General features: G+C 47.3%; 2 protein-coding genes and 1 long non-coding RNA gene across 6 annotated transcripts in view; 2 read left to right on the top strand and 1 right to left on the bottom strand.

Moving 5' to 3' along the window:
- Positions 1–607: 607 nt before the first annotated feature.
- On the top strand, positions 608–11188 carry Grhpr (glyoxylate and hydroxypyruvate reductase). Of its 3 annotated transcripts, none has more exons than XM_046457167.2 (9): positions 608–765; positions 2530–2660; positions 3459–3531; positions 4062–4178; positions 5245–5333; positions 6762–6866; positions 7497–7632; positions 9101–9231; positions 10853–11188. In XM_046457167.2, the coding sequence occupies exons 1-9, from the start codon at positions 683–685 to the stop codon at positions 10972–10974; spliced, it is 987 nt and encodes a 328-aa protein (XP_046313123.1). In that variant the 5' UTR covers positions 608–682; the 3' UTR covers positions 10975–11188. The 3 variants fall into 3 exon arrangements, with proteins under 3 accessions (XP_046313123.1, XP_046313126.1, XP_046313124.1); XM_046457170.2 differs by having other exon boundaries at positions 662–776; XM_046457168.2 differs by lacking the exon at positions 608–765 and adding an exon at positions 1125–1235.
- Positions 11189–12414: 1226 nt separating this feature from the next.
- The window catches only part of Zbtb5 (zinc finger and BTB domain containing 5), a 32678-nt gene continuing 22110 nt past the window's right edge, over positions 12415–22982 (bottom strand). For both annotated transcript variants that reach the window (XM_046457165.1, XM_046457166.2), the window contains exon 2: positions 12415–16849. In XM_046457165.1, the coding sequence (XP_046313121.1) occupies positions 14815–16845 (2031 nt within the window). In that variant the 5' untranslated portion in view covers positions 16846–16849 and the 3' untranslated portion in view covers positions 12415–14814. The remainder of the gene's footprint in view (positions 16850–22982) is intronic.
- LOC124101278 (uncharacterized) lies at positions 15720–21832 on the top strand. The gene is made up of 2 exons (XR_006854577.2): positions 15720–15836; positions 19348–21832. It is a non-coding gene; the product is annotated as an uncharacterized LOC124101278 (long non-coding RNA).

The following is a 22982-nucleotide window of genomic DNA, read 5'->3' as shown; positions in this document are numbered from 1 at the left end:
GCTTCTAGCCAGTCAGCAGGTGTTCAGCAAGCCTGGGTGGCCCCAGGAAGGGTTAAACTTCCCTTCACAATTGTGGGTTCATATAGGGAATTGTCCCAAGTATTACAAGGGTTATTCCTGTTGTCAGACTACCTCTTTGCAACTTTCTGAGAGTAAGAATATCAGGACAAGGTCAGTCCAGTATGTGTGACCAGAGGTCCTTGCCTGGAATAGTGTGGCCAGGATGGAACATACCTAACATACGTGATGAGGGCATCCCTCTTTCCTCCCCACTCCGATAGCCTATTTACACAGCCACGGACATCCACATACAAACCCACAGAGGACGCTGGGAGTCCCTCTACCCTTTCCAAACCCTAATCATGCCTGCCAGGCCCCCAGCCTCTGGGTCAGAGAATGTTCATGCTCAGCTGTGTCACTCCCGACCCCGACCGAAGCAGTCTCAGTGCCACTAGGGCAGGCAGGCAGGCACACACAGAAGCACAAAGCACAGCGGAGCCCTAGACTCCCATCCCCACGCACAGTTGCAAAACAGCTCCCTCTGCGCACTACCAGCCCGCCCCGCCTCCAGCTCCGGCCACGCCCCCTCGATGCCCCGCCCAGGCCAGCGCCACGGCTCGGCTCCTATTTCCGTCGTGGTGGGTCGGGCTAGGTCCGTCAGTGTCCAGCGGCTGCGGGTTGGATGAGGCTGGCGAAACTCATGAAGGTGTTCATTACTCGCAGGATCCCTCCCGAGGGCAGAGCCGCGCTCGCCCAGGCCACAGAGTAAGAGCTCGGTGCGCGGAGTCCCCCGCGGGGCGGGCCGTCTTGGTAGGCGCCAGCGGCTGCGGAGCCTCAGCACCCCGGCCCGGCCGCGCTTGGCGGGTACCCGCCCCCAAGTCCCAGGCACCCTGCGCTGGGTGACTCAGCGATCTCCAGGAGCTCCTTAGGAGGCGCCCCGAGCTGCGCTGGGCGGGCTGGTGGCGTCCTTGCGAGACCCCAATTGTTTATGGAGGTGGCTGAGGTGATACCAGGGACCAGACAGACAGGGCCTGGAGCTTATGCTTTGGTCAGACTTTCCTTTCCAGCTGTGTCCGGCCGGGTCAGGATTCGGGCTTTGGGGAGACTTTGATTATCTTTTCTAGGGTCCAGCTCTTCCCGGGCTTCTAGCCAGAACTCAGGACCTGGCACTGGGCCAGTAGGAGGGACCCTGAGCGTTGGTCATCAGCCTTCTGAGAAGAGAGATTGCCCATGAGGCAAGGTCCATGCTGTTAATTCTTTATCTTGTGAGGTTGGCTGATAACAGGTGGGGTCAGAGACTAGTGGTGGTCACTGTACTGGCCACGTAGATGGTTGGCAGGGGACTTTGTTGACTCTTTTTCCATTGAACCACTTCTGTGGGCCAGCCTTGCCAGGTGCCTACATACGTAAACTTAATCCTTGTAACACTGTGAAGTTAGTATTAGAATTTGTATTTTAGTAATTTAAAAGGTCAGAAGGGGTGAATACCTTGCCCAGAGTCACACTGCTCTAGGTGATGGAGCTGTGTGACCACAGTCAGACTTCTGCATCTTGCAGTGTTTGCACTTCTAGTATCAGACAGGGAAAAGGTGGCACCCAGCCTCAGGAACCAATTCTAGGGAAAATGAGATTTGTTTTTGAATTCTGTTCAGTGTAACACAGCATCTGCTGAGGGCCTGTTTTGTACTAAAGGGAGAAGAGGAATCCCCCACTGCTGTAGCACCTTTGCCATGCTCACATGGGGGCTCAGGTCAGGCTGCTGCAGGGGCTGCTGCAGGGGTTGCTGGGAGGTGCCAGCAGCCATCCTGCATCTTGCTTACATACAGACTCATCATATATGTTGGCTGCATTGAATTCTTTTTCGGTCTTTTCATAGTACTGGGAATCAAACCCAGGGCCTTGAACATGCTACCACTGAGCTATGCCCCAAGCCCTGGCTGCCCTGGCTGGAAGGACTACCCAGTTTCCAGGAGCTCTGTGGAAGCACACCCTAATGCTCCTCTGGGTTGATTGGCCTTGAACTTATCTTTCCTGGCAAAGTCTATGTTGGGAGTTTTGAGTTTCATGGACTCACAGAACAGAAAGAGCCCTAGACTCACATCCCCACGCATAGCTGCTGAAACAGCTCCATTCGCACACTACTAGTGATCATTGAAGCCAGGCTCTATCCAATGCAGTAACACCCCCTTTCCCATCCTACCCTATAATTGGCCCCCCAAAGGCCCCCTGTGAATGTGAGAAAACTCTTCTGGTGTTGAGCTGAGAACTGTCCCCAGGACTTTCCCCATTTCCACTTAGGCTCTGATCTGGGGGCCCCAAGCCTTTGTTGGCTTCCTGTGTTCTGTGATAGCCCTTCACTCCCACCCCAACCACTCTGTGGACACTTCTGAGGTCGCCCACATCTGGCCCTGATTCGCCTGAACCAGCGCCAGGCAGCCTGAAGCCAGAGCAAGCAGAAGATGCTGCCTGCCAGTCTGAGAGGGGCTGGGGCCCTGCATCTCCTGAGTGGTTGGTCTTCCTTCCCTTCAGCTGCGAGGTGGAGCAGTGGGATTCAGATGAGCCCATCCCCAGCAAGGAACTGGAGCGTCATGTGGTGGGGGCCCACGGCCTGCTCTGCCTCCTCTCTGATCGCGTGGACAAGGGTATCCTAGATGCTGCAGGTGTGTGCATGGATTCTGAGGCTGCCTCAGGCCTGTACATTCTGAGGGCCTCCCTTGAAGTGGTGACCAGAGGAGTAGTTGCTCCCATCTGGCTCTTGATGCCCTTCCTCCCTGCTCTGAGTCCCTGGGGGAGGCCCAAGGAGGGCAAAGACTGTAGGGTGGAGCCCATGAGGTAGGGCTGGGGGCGGGCACTCAAGCTCCTGGGCCCTCCTCCCACCCCACCATAAACTTACTTTGTGACCTTGAGCAAGACCCTGCCCTGTTTGGGTCTGTGTGCAGCTCAGTGCCCAGCACCAACAGGCATCTAGGATGTTTGCATGACCTCATTCACAGGGAAGGTCACCATCCCCTGTGAAGTTGTGTTGTGGCATTTTGGAGAAGAAGATTTGACTCCAAGGCTGCCACATTTGGAGAGACTCTTGTGAATCAGAGCAAGCCACTCCAAGCCCTGACCTTGCCCAGCTACCATCTCAGCACTCTCAGAAGTATCCATGGGGAGACCCTAGGGTGGCCGATGGAGATTCAAGGTCTCACTGGGTGGACAGTCCAGTGGGTCAAAGCAGGGGCCTTGGTGTCTGAGGCCCTGGTGGGAACCCCAGCCCTGCTGGTGACTGGGCCAGGACACAGCCTCCCTGAGCCATTGTGTGTGTTTGAAGATTTACCTGAGGAGCAGAGATGCCAGGCTTTTCTCTTTGTCTAGGAAAATAATAATAAACAGGTGTCCACTGGATAGTCCCCAGTGTTAAGGCTTTGAGTTCCGTGAGGAAAGACGCAAACAATGCATTTTCCATACAACAGGGGCCAACCTCAAAGTCATCAGCACTCTGTCCGTGGGCGTCGACCACTTGGCTTTGGATGAAATCAAGAAGCGGTAAGGTAGCTGGGGCTCTGAAAGCATCCTGGAATGAGGGCGACTCTCAAGAGAGTGGGAGCCATTTGTTTTTGCTCTTGACCATTCAGTGAGAATTTCAGGTGACTGGTGATGAATTTTATCCACAGGTATACCAGTCAGTTAAAACAAACTCAAGGTCAGAAACAGTGGGTACCTCTGATATCACCCTTTCATGTTTGTTAAACCTTTTGTGATCCTCACAACTCCCCTAGATGTAGAAAATGCAAGTGTTATTATTATGTTCTTTTCCAATGAGGAAATTCAGAAAGATTAAGTAGTTACTGGCCCCAGACTTTAAATTTCAATCTTCCATTTTCATATCCCTCCTAACGTGGGAGATAACCCAAATGGGAATGAGGACTAACAGTTCCTTAGTGCTCATTTACAATTCTGAGCTTCCTGGTAGACAGAGCAAAGAAGGAACAAAACAACATCATGGACATGACACTACAGTAGACATTGGTGAAGGTGCTCGAGGCGGATGTTACCACCAGATGTTTGATTCCTAGTGGGATCCGGGTGGGCTACACCCCAGATGTTCTGACAGATGCCACTGCAGAACTTGCTGTCTCTCTGCTACTCACCACCTGCCGCCGGTTGCCAGAGGCCATGGAGGAAGTAAAGAAGTGAGTGATTCTTGGCGGGAAAGTGGGCTGTGCTCAGCAGCGGGCTCTGAGCACTGCAGTTAGCCTGGCCTAGATGTGCTCTTGGTGCAGGTTGTGCCCCAGCTAATGAGGGGAGAGGACTCAGCAGAGCTGCAGCCGACAGGGCCCGTGGTAAAGTTGGGGGGAAGAGGGTACCTAAGGGATGAGGAAGCTCTGCTGGCTGGTGAGGGCATGGGAGCAGATCAGGGCTGGCATCGCATGGTGGCAGGTAGAGTCCTCTTGTGCACTGGGTGATGCTGAGCACCCAGGGTGCCCAAATCAAGAAGCCCAGAGGGCCGAAATGGTCTCATAATCCTTTGGGGAGCCACATCTGACCACATTACCACGAGGCTCATGAATTTTCAGTGTTAGGAACAGGGTGCTACTCCAGACCTGCAGAGGGTGCCATGTGGAGCACACCGTGGGTTCCATCTACCTTCATAAAGGCCAGAATTGTGGCCTGTGGGTTCCCAGTGAGGGACTCCACTCTGCACCTCTAGAGTCAGGGAAGGCATTCAGGAGCAGGAGTGGTGGGAGCGTGGGCAGAGGTGTATGTGCAGGCCCCCATAGAAGGTGGTTAGGACGCAGGCCAAGCGGGGGACATGGCTGAGTTCACGTGGTGCTGAGTGTCCTCTCACTGTGCTGTCAGGGAGTCAGCACCTTCACTCACAGTGGTGGCTCAAGCTAGGGCAACAGGGACACTGTGGCTTTACTGAGAGAACGTGATCTAGAATCCCAGATCCCAGTTCCCTGGCAGTGTGACCTCAGGCAAATTACCCTTCCTAGTTTCCCCATGTGCAAAAGGGGCCAGAGCCTCTGAGGCCTGGGAGCCCTCAATTTCTGTGTCCCCTGGTGGCTTTAAGGAAGGAGTGGTCCCTACGGCATTCTCACAGTGCTGAGTGGTTGGGATGTCACCCATCCCACATGCAGTCATTTGACCTGGAGGCAGGTTTACATCTGGGACCACAGCAGGGGTGCTGGTGTGTGAGTCCCAGTGGGCCCTTTTCTTGCCCAAGGCCAGGCTGCTCACCCTCTCTCCTCCTTGCAGTGGTGGCTGGACCTCGTGGAAACCCCTATGGATGTGTGGCTACGGACTCACGCAGAGCACTGTGGGCATCGTGGGGCTGGGGCGCATAGGTAAGACCCCCCCGACACGCCTGCCTGCTCTTTCCTTGGCGGCTGTACCCAGTGCCTGGTGCCCCACACCTGGATGCCGGGGGTCCTTCTTGGAAAGGCTGCCTGAACTGCATACTGTCAGGCCACTTTGCCTGCTGTAGGGACATCTGTGATGAGAAGACACAACTTCACAGAACACAGGCAAAGGAATCCATAAATAAAATCAGGACACACTATGTGTTAGAAGCCAGGGTTCCTGAGACTTCTAGCTCCATAAAGAACAAATGAAGGCTGGGGATATAGCTCAGTTGGTAGAGTGCTTGCCTTGCAGGCACAAGGCCCTAGGTTCAATCCCCAGCACCACAGGGAAAAAAAAAAAAACAGATGAAGGTACCGGGGAGGCTCGGGCAGGAGGATCGCAAGTCCAAGGCCAACGTGGACAATTCAGCAAGACTCTGTCTCAAATAAATAATAGCTGGGTGTAGTGGCATGTGCCTATAATCCCAGTGACTCAGGAGCCTGAAGCAGGATTTCAAGTTAGAGGCCAGTCTCAGCAATTTTAATGAGACCTTATTTCAAAATAAAAATATAAAAAAGTTTGGGGATGTGGCTCAGTGGTAAAATAACCCCTGGGTTCAATCCCCAGTACTGCAAATTAAAAAAAAAAAAGGTGGTTACAGATGCTGGGGCTTTGAGGAGTGGTTTACTGTGGGAGAGCCTGTGCTCCCCCAGACCTGGGTTCTCTAAGGCACTGACTTATGAAGCCTTCTCAGGAACCACAGGGCTCAGTGGGCAGAGTTTATTTGTCACTCTACAGGTGCAGCAGAGCCACTTTTCTTCCAGTGGCTCCTATTTGGAGAAGTCTAACAGGAAGGCAGCTGTCAGTGGTTCATTATCCTCCTGGTGCAGGGGTGAAGGGTGGGGAGTGTGGATAACCTGTCTGGAGCAAGCTGGAGAGTTGCATGGAGGAGCCCAGCAACTGCCCAAGCCTGTCTCAGCAGTAGCATATTTGAAAAGGTCTTAGAGGTTAAAGCAAGTTGGCAGGTGGACAAACCACCAAACAGTCTAGACTGCCTTGGCAGAAGCAGTGGATCTAAAGGGAGGGTGGAGACCACTTGCCAGGCATCTCCTGGTTTGCCAGGTGTAGTCCTTGGAGAAGGTTCACAAATGGCCCTCAAGATGACTGGGCCATGTGAAGACAGCATAAGCCAGTCACAGCCACAGAGGAGCTATGGCACTGCTTCCAGATCCCTGAAGTTAGTGGGCTGGCTGGGGCCTGGTTACACCTAGACAACCCTGAGCTCTGATAAGACAGGAACAGTTAACATGGGAGCGTACTGATAAAAGGCCCTACTTCTGAGGGTCTCCTGTCCATGGAACTGCTGGGTGCTGCCCCTGCCCTCTGAAGGGTAGGGAACAAGCTATGGACTCTTGACTCATTTCCTCTAGGTCAGGCCATTGCACAGCGTCTGAAACCATTTGGTGTCCAGAGATTTCTGTACACAGGGCGCCAGCCCAAGCCTCAGGAAGCAGCAGAACTCCAGGCGGAGTTTGGTAAGTAAAACCTCGATTCCACAGGAGCCAGCTGTGCTGCTGGGGGGGAGAGTAGGTTCTTTTCTTCAATGATGGCATTAGCAGGTGAGATGCAGGGGTTCCAGGTGGTCTGGGGACTGCGTGGCCCTGGTGTGTTATCTTCCTGCCCTGGGCACAGGACATTCAGTGGGGTGCAGGGCATTCCCTCCACCCATGGGCAGAACCATGGGATGTGCAGGGCTGAAGAGTTGCTGAGCACTTTGTTTCCTTATCCTTAATCTGGCGATCCTCAACCCAGGCTGCATATGTACCTGGTCCAGGTGGGTTCAGTTCCTGAGGGGGAGGGGGTGCTGCACAGTGTGGTGAGCAGAGGGCAGGCTGGATCTCAACCATTCCTCCCCCTTGGCACATCCATCCTGAAAGTGGTGAAATCCAGAGTAGCCCAGATCCTGTTGTGTGACCTTGAGGGCCATTTGTGAACCTCCTGCCCCTGTCTGGCCATTCCCTACCTGTAAGACTAATAGAGCTGTCCAGGTAGATACAAGGCCTTCAGGAAGTGTCTTGGGAGGTTCTCTTTTGGGGATTGGGGGTACACCATCTTGCTGTCCCTAACCTGGACACAGCCTCTGATGGAGCTCTGCCCATCTCTAGTGCCCATTGCCCAACTGGCCGCGGAGTCTGACTTCATCGTCGTAGCCTGCTCCTTAACCCCTGCAACTAAGGGCCTCTGCAACAGGGACTTCTTCCAGAAGATGAAGAAAACTGCCGTGTTTGTCAACATCAGCAGGTAGCCTAAGGCACCGGGCATCCCTGGGTCACCCAGGAGGCCTGGAGAGGGGCTTCCCCGATGGCTGCTGTAGTCTGGGGTTTTATTCCCTGTGGGTTGTTGATGAGAGCTCAGGCTGAGCTTGCCAGTCACCATAAACCAACTGATGGACCAGCAACTCAGAAACATAGTTAAGGCCACGCAGCAGGATAGGAAGAAAAGCAGTCAGAGCCACACAGTGGTGTGGCTCCGGGAGTGAAGGCCTGATATTGGCGGCACGTCACCAGGGATCCTGAGGCAGGTCTTTCCCTACCACAAAGAGTTGGGCTTTCTGATCTGGATGGCTTCTTGGAGGCTGACCTCCCACACTGCTGAGCCTGCCAGGAGCTCAGTGATGGTTTGAACCTTCATGCTTCTGTGGAGTCAGACCCTAAAACTCCTCCTGTCTCCCCCACATATCCCCAGGTGTGCCTTCAGGTAACTGGGCATGTACTGGGGGCAGACCTCCCTTCTCTGCCACTCTAACCCCTTCCCAGTTGATACCCTTTGAACCTTTTAAATAAGTTTGGAGGAAGGAATTGGATGAGGGTTCATGCACCCCAAAAGTGTTTGTAGTTTCCAGTGTTTAGCTACACAGAAGTGCAAAGTGTAAGAATCAAGGACTTGCGCTGGTGGCCAATGGTAGCCCTGCCTGCCATTTACTGAGCACCCATGTGTGTCAGGACTATGCAGGGGACTGTATAATACACACATGGGTGCTCAGTACTGTGCACATGTATGATTTAATGCCTTCTAAAGTTGCTAGAAATTCAGTTCTTTCCTTCTGTAGTGGCTCACTTTGATGGACACAGTTTGGTATCTATTCATTTCTCTGCCCTTGTTTGGGCAGGTGCCTGATGGCACGCTGTGGTTCTCAGTGGGTGGTCTGGGGCCAGCCTGATTAGAAACACCGCCAAGAAGGCCAAAACAAATGCAGACTTCTGAGCCCTGTTTATGCCATAGTGCATATAAGTGGGAGCTAGATGGTATTCTGTCTTACAGAGGAGGAGCCTGAAGTTCAGAGAAGTGCGATACTTCACTAGGGTCACTTGCCTAGAAAGTGTCAGGATTAGGGTTTCTCTGAGTATAAGATCTGTATTCCTGCTGGGTGCCATGGTACATACCTGTAATTCCAAAGACTTGGGAGGGTGAGGCAGAATGATCATAAGTTCAAGGACAGCCTCAGCAAAACCCTATCTCAAGTAAAAAGAGCTGGGGGTGTAGCTCAGTGGTAGAGTACTCCTATGTTCAATCCCCAGTTATGCCAAAAGAAAAAAAAAAGGAAAAAAGAAAAAGACTTCCTGTAAGTGTACTCTAAGATATATTGCTTTAAAAGTCACTACCAAGTGCTAGGTTAGTGGAAAAATTCATATTGTGGGTTGTTCTGCCATAAAAGTGGCCTGGAAGGAGGGAGCATTGGGGCACCCATATCACCAACTGTCATCTGCAGGGGAGATGTTATAAACCAGGATGACCTGTACCAGGCTTTGACCAGTGGTCAGATTGCAGCTGCTGGACTGGACGTGACGACCCCAGAACCACTGCCTACAAACCACCCACTCCTGACCCTGAAGAACTGTGGTAAGGACCCTGCATTCCATACACTCATCACTGCCTGGTGGGCCCAGTGTTTAGAGGTGGTCATGTGGGCTGGGTGTGAAGCTACGTGAACAGTGCTGAACACAAGGGGCATAGCCAAACTCCATGCATGTTCAGGCTATTAGTGACTCTTTGTCCTTAAAGGAGAATGGGTGGATTTGTTAAGACGAACAGTGGATTGGCTTTATATCTTACCCCAACCTCCATGGGTAAATCCCACTACTATAAATTGTTATTCCCAGTGTATGAGAAATAAGTAATGACAATACTAGTATTTAAAACTAGTACCAGTTATAAAGCTGTTCTCTCAGCAAAGACCCCCTTCTCTGTTCTGCTTTGTGGGCAGGGCAGGGCCTCTGTATACCCCATTTCTCCTGTGCCCTCTGGTGCTGCCAGGTTCGTCAGTATGGGGCACTGGATGCCGGCTTCCTCCTGCCTTCCCATCTGCTTGCCTGCCTGCCTGGAGTGGCTTGTGAAACTTCTTGCCCTGGCATCAGGAGAATCATTTCTGGGGCCTCACCAGTCAGTGGCACCCCAGGAGTCTGAGTTTTAGCTCCTAGGGCCCTTCCTTCAGCCTTCTGCATTTCAGCAATCCCACCCTTCCCCCTAACATCTGGCAGTCACTATTTGGGAAACTGAGTGCAGTGGTTCTCATGCTTTGCTGATCACCTAGAGGGACTGAGCCGACACAGGTTGCTGGGCCCCACCCCAAGGGGTTATGGGTAGCAGGTCTTGGCTGGGGTCTGAGACTGTGCACACCCCTAACAGATTCCCAGATGACACCAATGCTGCTGGTCTTGGTACCATCCTTAGAGAACCACAGCCTTAGTGCATGCTTTCTGCCTCTCCAGCTACCTAGTTAACAACTTATACCTAATAGCAATTCTTTATAGTTCTCTGATCAGACAGTGCTATGGTTTCTGCCTCCAGACTCACTGAGTGGTCAGGGCTGTGGGTTGTCCATTCACATTCCAGAATGGAAATGCAAACAAGTCCTTCACAGTCTTCCCAATGAATGTTCTCTTTATTGAATCCCTCAGAAATTCTACTTTCCCCACCCCATGCCAGCCTGCAAGGAACACTGGCTGTAATGTCAGGGCTGTTGCTCCGAGCCAGAAAACTGGCCCCTTTCCCTCAGGTCTGGAGCCAGCTCAGCACCATGGGCACTGCTTCAAAAGGAACTCTTCAGGGACAAAAGACTTCACTTGCTCTGAGTGGGGTTGAGGGTTGGGTCAAAAGCCCTGTGGCATCCCTTCCAGGGTCACAGGGTGTGGGTGGAGAGTCCTAAGCTCCTGAGCTAAGTTGGTGACTGGTTTCACCATCTAGTGACCAAAGGGGTGGGTCTAGATGGGCACCAAGGCCCCTTACACCTTGCCCCGGTTGTGTTTAGGCTACAAAATCTGCTGGTCCACCTGTGTCTGGGTTTCAGTAGCCTCTGCCCCTTTCTGTTACTGTGAACCCCAGGCCTGGGAGAGTGACAGGAGGGAAGGCAAACAGAACAACACTGAGGCAGGTTCTCTGTTTCCTTCTTACTGGAAAATCCATGGCATGGAAGGAGACCTGGCTTACAGTCTTGAGCTGTCCTTATCTCCTCTTTTTCTAGTCATCCTACCCCACATAGGCAGTGCCACCTACAGAACTCGCAACATCATGTCCTTGTTGGCGGCTAACAACTTGCTAGCTGGTCTGAGAGGGGAGCCAATGCCCAGTGAACTCAAGCTATAGCCAGACAAGAGACCTTACGACCGAAGCCACAGTGCCCTGAGGTTCTACTGGACACACCCGGCTGAATTTGGACCCACAGGCAAGAGCCACGGGGAAGTCTGCTCTGTACTGATCCTGCCAGGGCAGACTGGTGCTGCCAGTTGTGCTTGCCTCTTGTGCTTTGATACACCTGAGCCAAAAGCATGTAATTCTATTATTAAATAATTTTCTGAGAGACTGTCTCAGCCTGTGACTGGCAGAAGCTAACAAAAGGACAATTTGCTTACCTTTGCTAATTCGGGGCATCTAAGGAGCTGCCTGTTTCCCACCCCAGCCCTCACCTGGGCATTTTAATGTTTAGATCCTGCCTTAATTTCTTCCCTTATCCCTCACCAAGCGCAGCCCAGTTAACCATGGCACCTGAACCTGACACCTAGATCATCAGAGAAATTAAAGAGAACATATTGCAAAGGCGAGTTAATTGGAAGAAAGGATTGGGCAGGTCACAACTCACTTCTTTTCTTGGTGAGAGTAATTGGAAGCTGGTGAGTTTCCTAATTTCAAAATTTGTTTCTGCATCAACACTTTGCTTCTTTTGTTCATCTTGTGCTTTGCCCCCCAGGTAGTTAGGGTTTGTTGTTTTGGTATTGGGGATGAACCCAGGGGTGCTCTACCATTAAGCAACATCCCAGGCTCTTTTAATTTTGAGACAGGGACTTACTAAATTGCCTAGGTTGGCCCTGAACTTGAAAGATCCTTCTGCCTTAGCCTCCTGAATTTCAGGTGTGTGCCATGGGAGCCTGGCTAGATGTTCTTTTTTTTTTTTTTTGGGGGGGGGGGGACCAGGGGCTTGAATCAATTGAGCCACATCTCCAGACTCTTTTGTTTTAGTTTGAGACAGGGTCTTGCTAAGTTGCTTAGGACTTCACTAAATTGCTGAGGCTGGCTTTGAACTTGTGATCCTCCTGCCTCAGCCTTCCAAATTGCTGGGGTTACAGGCCTGCACTACTGTGCCTGGCTAGATGTGCTTTTTAATCAACCTTTACTCACTGTTTCCTAAGGCCAGGCCACTAGGGCTGTTGCCAAAGTCCTGCTTTGTGTTGAATCAGCTTCTAGCTCTTCCCCAGCCAAGCCATGCTGGCAAATGGAGATTTCAACTTGGGAGGCAGGTACAGAACAAAGTCCATGGTCGAGCTGGTCCTCGAGAATAAGTGGGTGGACTGAGAATGAAAGCTCACCCAAGTCCACAGCTCAAAGACATGAAGGGCTGGAGAAAGCAGAAGGAATAATTTGAGTGGAATGACCTAATTACTGTTATGGATTGACAATTTTATTATATAGAGGGCTCAGTTTTAAAAAGTACTAGTCAAAGCAGGGCTAACAGAGAAATAACTACTACTTCCCTATTTTGTTTCAACCTTAACAACTTAAGCAAGGAAAAAGAACACATAATTACAGACATAAATATGACAAATTTTTTATTTCAAAATCTCAATTTTTGACCAGCATAGCACCACTGACATGGGTGCCCTGATGAACTTAATGATGTGATCACCAGAAGAGATTCTACATGATTATGCCAGGCTGTGATTAAGGCTAACCAATCAAAACTCAGGTCCCCAACACCAGATAATCCAGGTACAAACTCCAGATCATAGGAACCCAGGGACTGGTTTTCAGGGAACGTTAGGATTATTTTTTAAGTGCTACAGCATGTGGAGGGACACTGGCCTGCAAGCTCGCTTCTCACATGTAGAAACTAAGAGGTAGATGAGATTCCAGGTTCCATCCAGCAGTGGAGAGGCAAGGCTCCAGGAGTGTCAGAGGCAGGCCCCAAAGCAAAGTACACTTATGCCTGAGCAGGGACAAGAGGACAGGCTCCTGGCAGCACCTCCTCAAAATGGAAGGCAAGGAGGGCTGCACTGTTCTGCCAGCGTCACTGGCTTCTTGCCCTAGGCCCAGGCAGGGCCTCCTGTACTCCATGCTGACCCATCTGACTCCTCACAGGATGTGGGTCCTACGTCACATGGTGATGGTAGCTGTAGAACCCTTTACAACTTGTTGGATAAGGACTGCTGACAATGAGCCACACGTAGAACTGGATTTCACAGGTGACCCCATATCCTCCAATGGTGTCTTTCCCACATCTGCTCAAAAGGAAAAGTCACAGGTTTCCCTTTGAGCTTTCCTCTCTGGGAATCAGTTCCTAGGAGATGCCAAGCCCTCTGTGAACATTATGGGCTTATCCACAGATTTGTAACTGCACACACTAGATTATTAAGAGGAGAAGACACGTTCAGTTTTGTTTTAGGTGACACATAAATACTTAGTTTTCTAAACATAAGAACTGAATAAATTCTCTGAATTATGCACAAAAATGGTTTAGTATCTCTGAGAAAGCCATATTAAAAAAATAAAATGAACTCATGTTCATGCATGAACCTAACTGAGTTCTACAGAGATGCATGAACCTGTGCTGTTTCCCCTGGTTTATGTGAGCCAGGATGTGGCCTGATACAGGTGCCACCAACAGCCCTCGATAGCATGGTGTCAGAGGACAGCAAGGTGAAGCTGGGCAAGTGAGACAAGAAGGCCCATAAAGGCCCTGGGCAGTGACCCAAATGCTTCTCCCAACAGTTCTGAATGCTCCTGGTGACTTCTGTGCTATGGACTGTCTTACTCTCTTACAGAGCCTGGAAAATACTGGTCCATGAACACTACCACATTTGGATTTCAAACTACACTCAGTATTCAGTTGGGAGAACAAACTAAAAGTTTAGGGTCTATACTTTTAAAGTATGGTATATAACAATAATAAAACCCATGGAGGGGTGGCATTATTTTTGGTTAGTTTGTAACTGAAAACAGGAATCTAGGCCTGGGAGGGATGCCATAGTGGGTACAGGAAGAAAGGAAGCAGAGAACGGGCTTGTCCGAGGGTGGGATGCGTCAGACTGGACTGGCCTTTGAGGTCTGGATGGAGCAAAAGATAAATGCACCATAAAAACCCCACAAAACATGACTCCACATCATCAGAACAAAGACAAACACTAGCTCTTTCCTGACTTTCAAAGATGAACTGTGACATCAGTAATACGAGTTGGTTAAAATACTGCTAAAACCGCACACACAGAAACAATACCTTACTTGTCACTCCATATAAGTACATACTCCGTTTACAACTTGGCCTTTAAAACCAGAAACTTTTAAAACATCTATCCAACAGCGATGTATTCAAAAGTATATACACCTATTCTAAGAGAATGCTTGCCCTGGGCCCAGTGTCAGCACCAAAGTGCAGTATCTATGACTGCAAATCAGACAAAAATAAAAAATACAGTACTTTCTGAGGCCTAGGACTAGCTCAGGATACACTTTAAAGCATTTGTGGCAAACAGGCCTGTCTTCAAGGGCCTTCCTTTCAGACAGGCACAAAGTTGCCACTGGTTACACGTAAGTGTACTTTGCATCGCTGTACAGGGATACAATATTCCCATTACATATAGGATATGTAATTAAATGCTTCACAGAGCTTTACAAAAATTGCTAAAAAAATTTTTTGCACTTCAATTTTTAAGTGTGCCACTTTTAACATCAATTACAAACTACTTTATGACTATGTCAGTCAACCCTAAGGAAGAACTTGGTTCTAGGGATCACATCCCTCTCCCCAGATGCGCATTTCACTCAGAAATGCTGCAGCACAAGTGCTACATGAACAGTTGTCCACTTACTAGTCATTGAAAATTGCAAGAGCCACTGGGCAGCGGAAGCCTCAAACCCAATGGCATTAACCACCCACCAAAACGGTTTTAGTTTTAGTCCCGCAACTAGCTGGCACTGTCTCCTGAGGACAAATAGTCAGAGCAAAGTGCTAGGAAGATTGCTGCTCTGCCAGCGCAGGCAGGTAGTCTTGGAATGTTTATACAGGTGGCTGGACTGACTAAACCTCTTGCCACACTTCAGGCAGGCATACGGCTTTTCACCTGTGTGAACGCGGATGTGCTTCTTGCAATCTGTCAAAGTCAGAAAAGTTTTGCAGCAGATTTTGCAGGCATACTTGCGAGCTCCTTCTACAACCAAGACATTGTGTTCTGATAAGGCCTTCTTGCACTTTGATAGGACATCAGCAGATGCCCTGGTCAACTGGGGGGGGCCAGGCTGGGAGGGATGGCCATTTTCAAATGAGGATGTGGTCCCATTCATCATTAGCTGGGAACTGGCAGAGTTTTCCGGGATTTGTGAGCTCCTGACAGAAGTTACAACTGGCATTTTGGGAGCTATGCGGCGGTAGTATGGAAAGTTACTGGCTCCTCCTCGGGGGGAACCCATCATTACCCTGGAGAAGGAGGAGTGGAGGCCCAAACCAGACCTGGAAAAATCCATCCCAAACTGTTCTCCTTGGTAGCCTGAAGTCTGCACACAGGGTAGGCCCATCACCTCCTGCATGGGCCTGACAAAGTGGGAGTCTGCAGGCTCGCTGAATGGGTTCTCCACATGGGAGCCAGGGGCAGAGGAGGGCCCGCCTGCAGGCCCAGCCTCTGGACTTAACAAGTAAGGGGCCTCGCCCTCCAGCCTGCAGTCACTAGTGGTGTTTGGAATGTTATCATCATTGTTTTGATTCGCACTAAAGTTACTTCCTCTGCTCTTGTTGAGAAAATTTGAAATACTAAAAGTGGACTTATGTTCTAGGTTATTTGTAACTTCCAAAATGTGGATATCACCTACCCTGTCCGTGCTGGACTGGGGATCTGAAAAACTCCGATCACTACTTTCAGGGCTGAGGTCTATCTTCTCTGCACTAACAACAACTCCTTCCACTTCTACGGACTCACTGCCTTCTGCTTGAGAGGTCACATCACTCACTTCATCCTGAGGCTCAGGTGAGCTCAGAGGCTCAGATTTTACCACCACTCTCATGTGCTCCTTCTCACCAAGGCCAACCTCAGGATTCTCACATTGGAAGCCACTTTTCTCAGTTGCAGCTTCCTGCTCAAAAGTAGTCTCAACCTGAGTTGCACGAGAGGCCATGGACAACTGTGCCATGTTACCAGCACTGTTGTCAGACTGGCTAGGCACCTGGGCATCTTCTTGAGCACCAAAAGTCTGGTCAAACATCATAGTACTATCTTCCTGGTTGTCATTCATTCCATCAGCTTTAGGATTATCCACAATTTTCAGGGAATCTGGTGAAAAGAACTCCTCCCGAGAATGAACCCCTGAAGGCCCATTCTCGGCTGTGACATCTGAAATGGCAGACTCATCCATGGAGGGGCGGAGGCGCTGTCTGGCCCGCTCCTCTGCAGACTGCTTGCGCTTATGAAGGCGCCTCATAGGGAAGGGTGTCCGCTGGTCCAGGTTACTGCGCATCGATGAGCTCATGGGGGCTGGCTGTTCCTCACCACTCTGGCTGGAATTGAGGGCTGAGCTCACGATGCTTAGTCCCAGCTGCTGCAGCATAAAAGAGCGCTGCATGCGGGCACTCTGCTCTTGAACGCGCTCACTGGGGGGAGACATGGGCAGCGTCCTTGTTGTTAGGTAATGTTTACATGCCTTAACAACAGAGTTCAAATGCAGGTGAGAGGCTGCCAATAAGACATCCATAACATTGCTCTCCCCCAGCATGAGGGTGGAGGTATACATCATGTCAATCAGCGCAGCAAAGGCCTCCGCTGTCACTACCTCGCTATCCAGCTGGATCATGTTCATGGTCTGATCTCCCTCTGCCACTGAGAACAGAGCTCGAAAATGTGTGCTGCATGCTGCCAGCACAGAGCGGTGGGCTTTAAAATGTCTATTCCCCACTACAATGACACAATCACACAGCTGGCCATGAAGTCTCTGGTAATTCAACTGCTGGAAGATCTGCTCAAAGTGACCAGGAAAATCCATGATCCTATAGGAAAAACAAAGAAAGAAAAGTGTTAAGACTTAGAAAAGCATAAGGCAAAGCCAAAACACAAAGGGTGAGACAAAAAGAAAGGTACAGATGGCTAAGCCTATACCTGTTAAAACCTTGTGATGTCTCCAATGAGGGGCACCCAAACTAAGAATTTGTCAAATAAGGAGCAGATGCCAATTTGTGTACACACGTGGGCTCCTTATAAGCTTCCCATAATTTCATATGACCCACTTAGAACACCAAGGGTCTGAGTTAGAAAAGACCAATGTGTGTGTGAAGGCATATTGACCTCACACAAGTCTGTCAGGATTCTACATTCTCTAGAGCAGCAAATGAATGCCAAGAAATTCCAGTCTTCACAACCTTAAATAAGCAAAAGGGCAAATCAAAATTAAACTGGAAGATTTCTGGTTCTAGATGGTAGTAAATTACACACATGCACCCCCCCCCCAACCCCATTCCTGAAACCCCATTAAAAAGACACTACACCCAGGCACGTTGGCGCATGCCTGTAAACCCAGTGGCTTAGGAGGCTGAGGCAGGAGGATCACAAGTTCAAAGCCAGCTTCCACAACTTAGTGAGGCCCTAAGCAATTCAGTAGGACCCTGTCTCTAAATAAAGTATAAAAAAGGGCTGGGGATGTGGCTCAATGGTTAAGTAACCCTGGGTTCAATCCCTAGTACAAAAAAAAAAAAAAGATACTATAATTTTTGGTTTTGTTGTTGTCATCTTAAAGGTATAAACCCTAGGGGCTGAAGTTGTGGCTCAGTGGTAGAGCACTTGCCTAGCATGTGTGAAGCACTGGGTTCGAGCCTCAGCACCACAGAAATAAATGAATAAACAAAGGTCCATCTACATCTAAAAAAAAAAAAACAAAAACATTTTTTTAAAAAGGTAGAGGGGGCTCTGGGATCATGGCTCAGAGGTAGAGCACGCGCCTAGCATGCGTGAGGCACTAAGTTCGATTCTCAGCACCATATAAAGCAAAATAAAGACATTGTATCCACCTATAACTAAAAAAATAAAAAACAAGTAAATAGATAAATAAAGGTATGAACTCTAGAAAAATCAGAAAGGGAGAAAAGACATCAATGACATTTTGGAAGCTGGGAAGCAAGTGAATGAATACAGTCTTTGCATACCCCAAATGCTCTTAAACTGGCAGTAGATAAAACAACCTGACATATATAAATCCCTCTCCACAAAGGCTCAGAAACAAGTGGCTCAGGTGCCAGGAGAAGGAAAGTAAATGTGAGATGAAAACAGGAGGTGTGGCTGAAAGTCTACTCAATTTAAAAAAATCCCATGGGCATAGAAAAGATAAATCTACAGAGACAGTAGATGACAGGATTAAGGAATGAATACAAATGGAAAAAGGGATTTAGGGGTAGGTATGACAGAATGTTCTAATTCTAAATGTTCTAATTATGGTCACAGGTATACAACTAAAAATGTACTAAAATATGCATATTTGTTACAATAAGCAATTTTATGGTATATACATTATAACTCAAGAAAGCCCAATAAACCTATACATAAATTTTAAAAAACAAATGGGAAAGGAAAACAAGATAAACAATCCTGGTCCAAAGCCAGTTTTTCAGAGTCTACTTTGAACTACAGAGTCTGTACTAAACTCACTGTTCTGACTACTTAAAATATCACATATATCTCTATAGCTTTCCAATGCTGTGTTTAGAAGCATTAAATGTCAGGCTGGGGTTGTGGCTCAGTGGTAGAGTGCTGCTTGCCTAGCATGCATGAGGCACTGGGTTCGATCCTAGGCACCACATTAAAAAAAAAATAATAAAATGAAGGTATTGTATCCATCTGAAACTAAAAAATTTAAAAAGAAGACATTAAATGTCTGTATGTTTTTATCTTCTGGACTCATTAGAAATAAGAACTTCCTATTTTCATCTGAGAAACTACTACATCTCCTAGGAACTTTGTGACTGCTGGTTCAAAGTCCCCTACCCTTGACTTGGGATAATCTCTTATTATGTGGTTAAAATACCAGGCCAGTAACTCTCAAAAGGCATTCCTTGGTGCCTTCTGCCCACAGGCTCTTCAGCTGAAGAAGCCACAGAGCTAAAAGCTGTTTCACCCTCTCCAGAGAATCAATCTGTGGCTTCTGCGATGGGATTTGGCTGAACATGGCTAAGCCTCAGGACACAAATAGCTAACGCACCTAAGTTAATAGAGAGAAAATGATCGGATTCAGTTCCTTAAGGGAAACAGGCAACTCTAATATAAAGAATTACAAGTGCTATGATAGGGGAACAACAGGAGACAAGGAAGGGGCTCTTGCCTCTCGCAGTGGTGGCCTGCTGGGGAAAGTAAGCATTCCAGTCTCCTGCAGGGCCTGGGGAATTGAACCTGTACTCAGGGCACTAAGTGACCACTGAGGCTGGATCAGCACTACACTGAAAGCTAAAGTTTTAAATTAAAGTTTGCATTCAAATGATGGGATACCCTCTGACCTTTTCAGCTAGAAGACTAGAAGCCAGACTCATACCACCCAAGAAGTAGCCTGGAGATTCTTCTCTGGAGAACCTGATATTTGGAAGCCCCTCCGATACAACAATTGGGACTCCATCTAGTTTCCACATTATGAAGCCCATCTGTCCCTACTCATATTCCAACCATAGTCAGTGCTTCACTCTTAAACATGAACATTTAGGAGGGACATAAACTGGAAGAAAAAACAAAAGACAAAGCAGCAAATAAATGGGGACAGGGAAGCATTTGGAAGAATCAGAAGCAATGCAAGAAAAAGCAAAGAAGACTCAGTGGGGAAAACACCTATAATTAACATCATCAGAAAGAAAGAACAGTACATCCATGAAATAATGTACTTTTAAATTTTTTTAAAAGAAGAAATTAAAAATAGCAAAAAGTTGTGTGTGTTTGTACCAGGGATTGAACCCAAAGATGCATAACCACTGAGCCACATCCTAGCCCTCTTTTATTTTTTATTTTGAGACAGGGTTTTGCTAAGTTACTGAGGCTGGCTTCGAACCTGTAATCCTCTTCCTGAGCCACTGGGATTATAGGCGTGTACCACCATGCCCAGCATGAAAAGTTTTTTCAAAAAGTTAATGGAAGAGCTGAAAGAGAATGATTGAGGAACTCTCAAAGACATAACAAAGGAGAAATAAAAGTGAATGGAGTTTTAAAAAAAGAATTAAGTAATGAGGTCCAACTCTGACTATAAGAAAGACAAAAGACAGAAAAAGAGGAGAAAAATAATTTAAGAAATATCAGAACAAATTTTAGAACCGAAGAATTTTCTTATGAAGACTAAATGAGCCCCTAAATGCTCAACGATATGAATGAAGAAACAAAAGACTACACCAGGCTCATTACCACGATATTTTACAACATCTGAGATTTAAAGATCCTGAGTTGGGGGCAGGTGACAAAGAATCAGGAATAAAATTGACATTTAGGCTTTTTCAAAGCAATGTTGAAAACTAGAAGATATTTCCTTCAAAATTCTCCAAGAAAATTATTTCTAATTTAGAATTCCACATCCTACCAATCAATTATGAGGGTAAACCAAGGCATTTTCAGACAAGCAAGAACTGAAAATGCAAGGTTTTACTTCCCTCATCTTCTGTCTCAAGAAGCTTCTAAAGCCGTAAAGTTGAGAATAAATCAGGGAAAGATCAAGGAACAACACAGAAAACAGAATACCCACCACAGAAGACAGGCAAAGAGAATTTTAGATGGTGATAAAGCTTGAGATGACAACTAGGCAGTGGGCCAAGAACAACCAGTTCAGACTAGAATAGAGGAAGAAGGAGTAGCCAAGAAGAAAATCTCTAAGGGTTTTTTTTAAAAAAAGGAATGGATAGATCACCTGATGTGGATGAGAATGGGAAGCCTTTAGCAGTTTCATCAAAGTGTAAAAATACATTCTTAAAGAAACAAGAAAATTTTTAAATGAAGCAATGATTAGCCCCAGGAAAAATAAGAGGTTGTTTAGTTGTAGCATACCAAGTGGTTCATTTGCGGACAAGATTTACATAGTCATAACATGGGATATTAGGAGTAAGGGGAGGCAAATTCACATGGGAAGTGGGGTAGGAGACATGGAAGAAAAGGCAGCAATTAAAAAAAATAACTATAAGCCTTATGGAACTATGTGGGTTTTAAAATATAAATATATATATTTAAGATTAAATTTTTAAAAACATTTTTTAATTTTTTTAATTTTTTATTTTTTTGGCACTGGGGATTGAACCCAGGGTATTTAACCACTAAGTTATATTCCCAGAACTTTCCCTTTTTATTTTAAGAAAGACTCTCTTGTTAAGTTGCTGAGAGTTAAATTGCTGAGATTAGCTTTGAACTTGTGATCCTCCTGCCTCAGACTCCTGAATTGCTGGGATTACAGGCATGTACCATAGCACCCGGCTTAGATCCTAACATTCTAAAGCTATATACCCTGATATTTTTGCAAATCTCCAAATTCACAAATACTATTATGGCATTTCACAAAAATTGCTAGAGGTAGAGGCCAACATGGATACACGACTTACCAGGCTCAACCACTTGTTCAGGCCAAAGTTGTTCAGGATCCTGGGAAATAAATGAAATGGAAAACTCTAAATTCACCAAAACCAAGGGTCTACTATGGCAACTGAGAATAATATGCCATTTTGCTAGCATTATACCTGGAAATAAATATTGGAATGATGTATCCAAGCAGTAGCCACATGTTGGCCATATTCTTTTACTTTTTTTTTTTTTTAACTTTTGATGACTTTTCTTTTTTTTTTTAATATATTTTTAATATTTATTTCTTAGTTTTCGGCGGACACAACATCTTTGTTTGTATGTGGTGCTGAGGATCAAACCCGGGCCGCACGCATGCCAGGCGAGCGCGCTACCGCTTGAGCCACATCCCCAGCCCATTTGATGACTTTTCAACAACAAAATATATCACCTGAACACACTTTCCCAATGAAGATGTCTGCTGTTTACTATCAGATGTGGGAGAGCTAGACAGACAAGGAGGCAGCCACTGCCACATACCTACTTGCTTTGCCAAGATTTCCTGCTGACAGCAAAGAGCCAACAGTGGTGGGCAGCAGCAGATACCATACTGGACCCCTGCCCAACTCACTCAGGGACCAAGAGCTCAAGATTTTGAGGAGATTAAACAAAAATGTAATTACAGCTCACAGGTCTGGTAGCCTCTACCTTCCAAAGTAAACTCATATACTAGTAAGTGCCAAATTCAAAAAGTGACCACTTTGTAGCAATAACAAGGGAGAAACATTCTGATTTGAAACAAAAGGGAGTTGTTGCAGAAGCTGTACAAGCCCCAGAGTTGCACTAAGAAACTAGAGACCATGTAAAACTGGGCCCTATCAGAAAAGCAGCAGACATTCAGCTTATTGTTTCTCTCCTAGAGAGAACAGAGTTGGCAATGTTGCAGCAGCAGTGTGGGTGACAGTATTGGAGGTAAGTGGTGGAAGTAATAATAAAAGATAGTTCAGTTACTCAAGTCCTCTACATTCCTGCAGTTATTAAGCTAAGTACTTTTTATTTACAATCTTCAAAACAACCCTGCCAGGTAAGATTTGCTACTTCCAAACTAAACAGCATTTCAACCCAAAATTTTAATTTTAAAGAATGTAATAGTCTTTTCAATGTTTTTCTTTTGCAACAAACAGAAGTTATGAGAAAAAAAATAGCTTACTTTTAATATGTCAATTAAATCTTGAGTATAAGAAGAAACCACCTCCCTTTTCCCCAAAAGGTCATTCACTAAAATATTCAGTCCCTACTTTCTATAGAACAAGCATAAATAGCAAAAAGAAATTATGGTCACAGAAGCAGCACTTTGAGGGAATTGTCCAAAGGCCCAGAGACTTTTGAGAAGAGGCTACTGAGGTAGCTAAAATGACCCCAACAAAGACAGAAGTTTAAGTAATATAAGAAGATGGGTAAACAGTGCATATAATCTTTTAACTTTCCATAAGCCCTACACTCAAACCTCCATATAATTCTTGAGATCAACAAATGTTCCTCCAGGCTCTTCTCAAAATACTTTAGGGCTGCTGGGGACTCCTGTTATGCCTTGTTAGCAGGTCATCTTTAGGGCAATAAAGA

Source organism: Marmota monax, unplaced genomic scaffold (genome assembly GCF_021218885.2).
Source record: "Marmota monax isolate L192 unplaced genomic scaffold, Marmota_monax_Labrador192_F-V1.1 WCK01_AAM20220418_F8-fsc00069, whole genome shotgun sequence".
NCBI classification, from domain to species: domain Eukaryota; kingdom Metazoa; phylum Chordata; class Mammalia; order Rodentia; family Sciuridae; genus Marmota; species Marmota monax.
The sequence above is the reverse complement of the archived record's forward strand: the minus strand, read 5'-3'. Positions and strand labels throughout refer to the sequence as shown.

What these genes read in the sequence shown, in the direction of transcription:
- Grhpr (XM_046457167.2), top strand. Translation starts at nt 683, where the DNA reads ATGAGGCTGGCGAAACTCATGAAGGTGTTCATTACTCGCAGGATCCCT. An exon ending in GGGTATCCTAGATGCTGCAG is followed by an intron (nt 2,661 to 3,458) that starts GTGTGTGCATGG and finishes TCCATACAACAG; the next exon opens with GGGCCAACCTCAAAGTCATC. An exon ending in GTGTTTGTCAACATCAGCAG is followed by an intron (nt 7,633 to 9,100) that starts GTAGCCTAAGGC and finishes TGTCATCTGCAG; the next exon opens with GGGAGATGTTATAAACCAGG.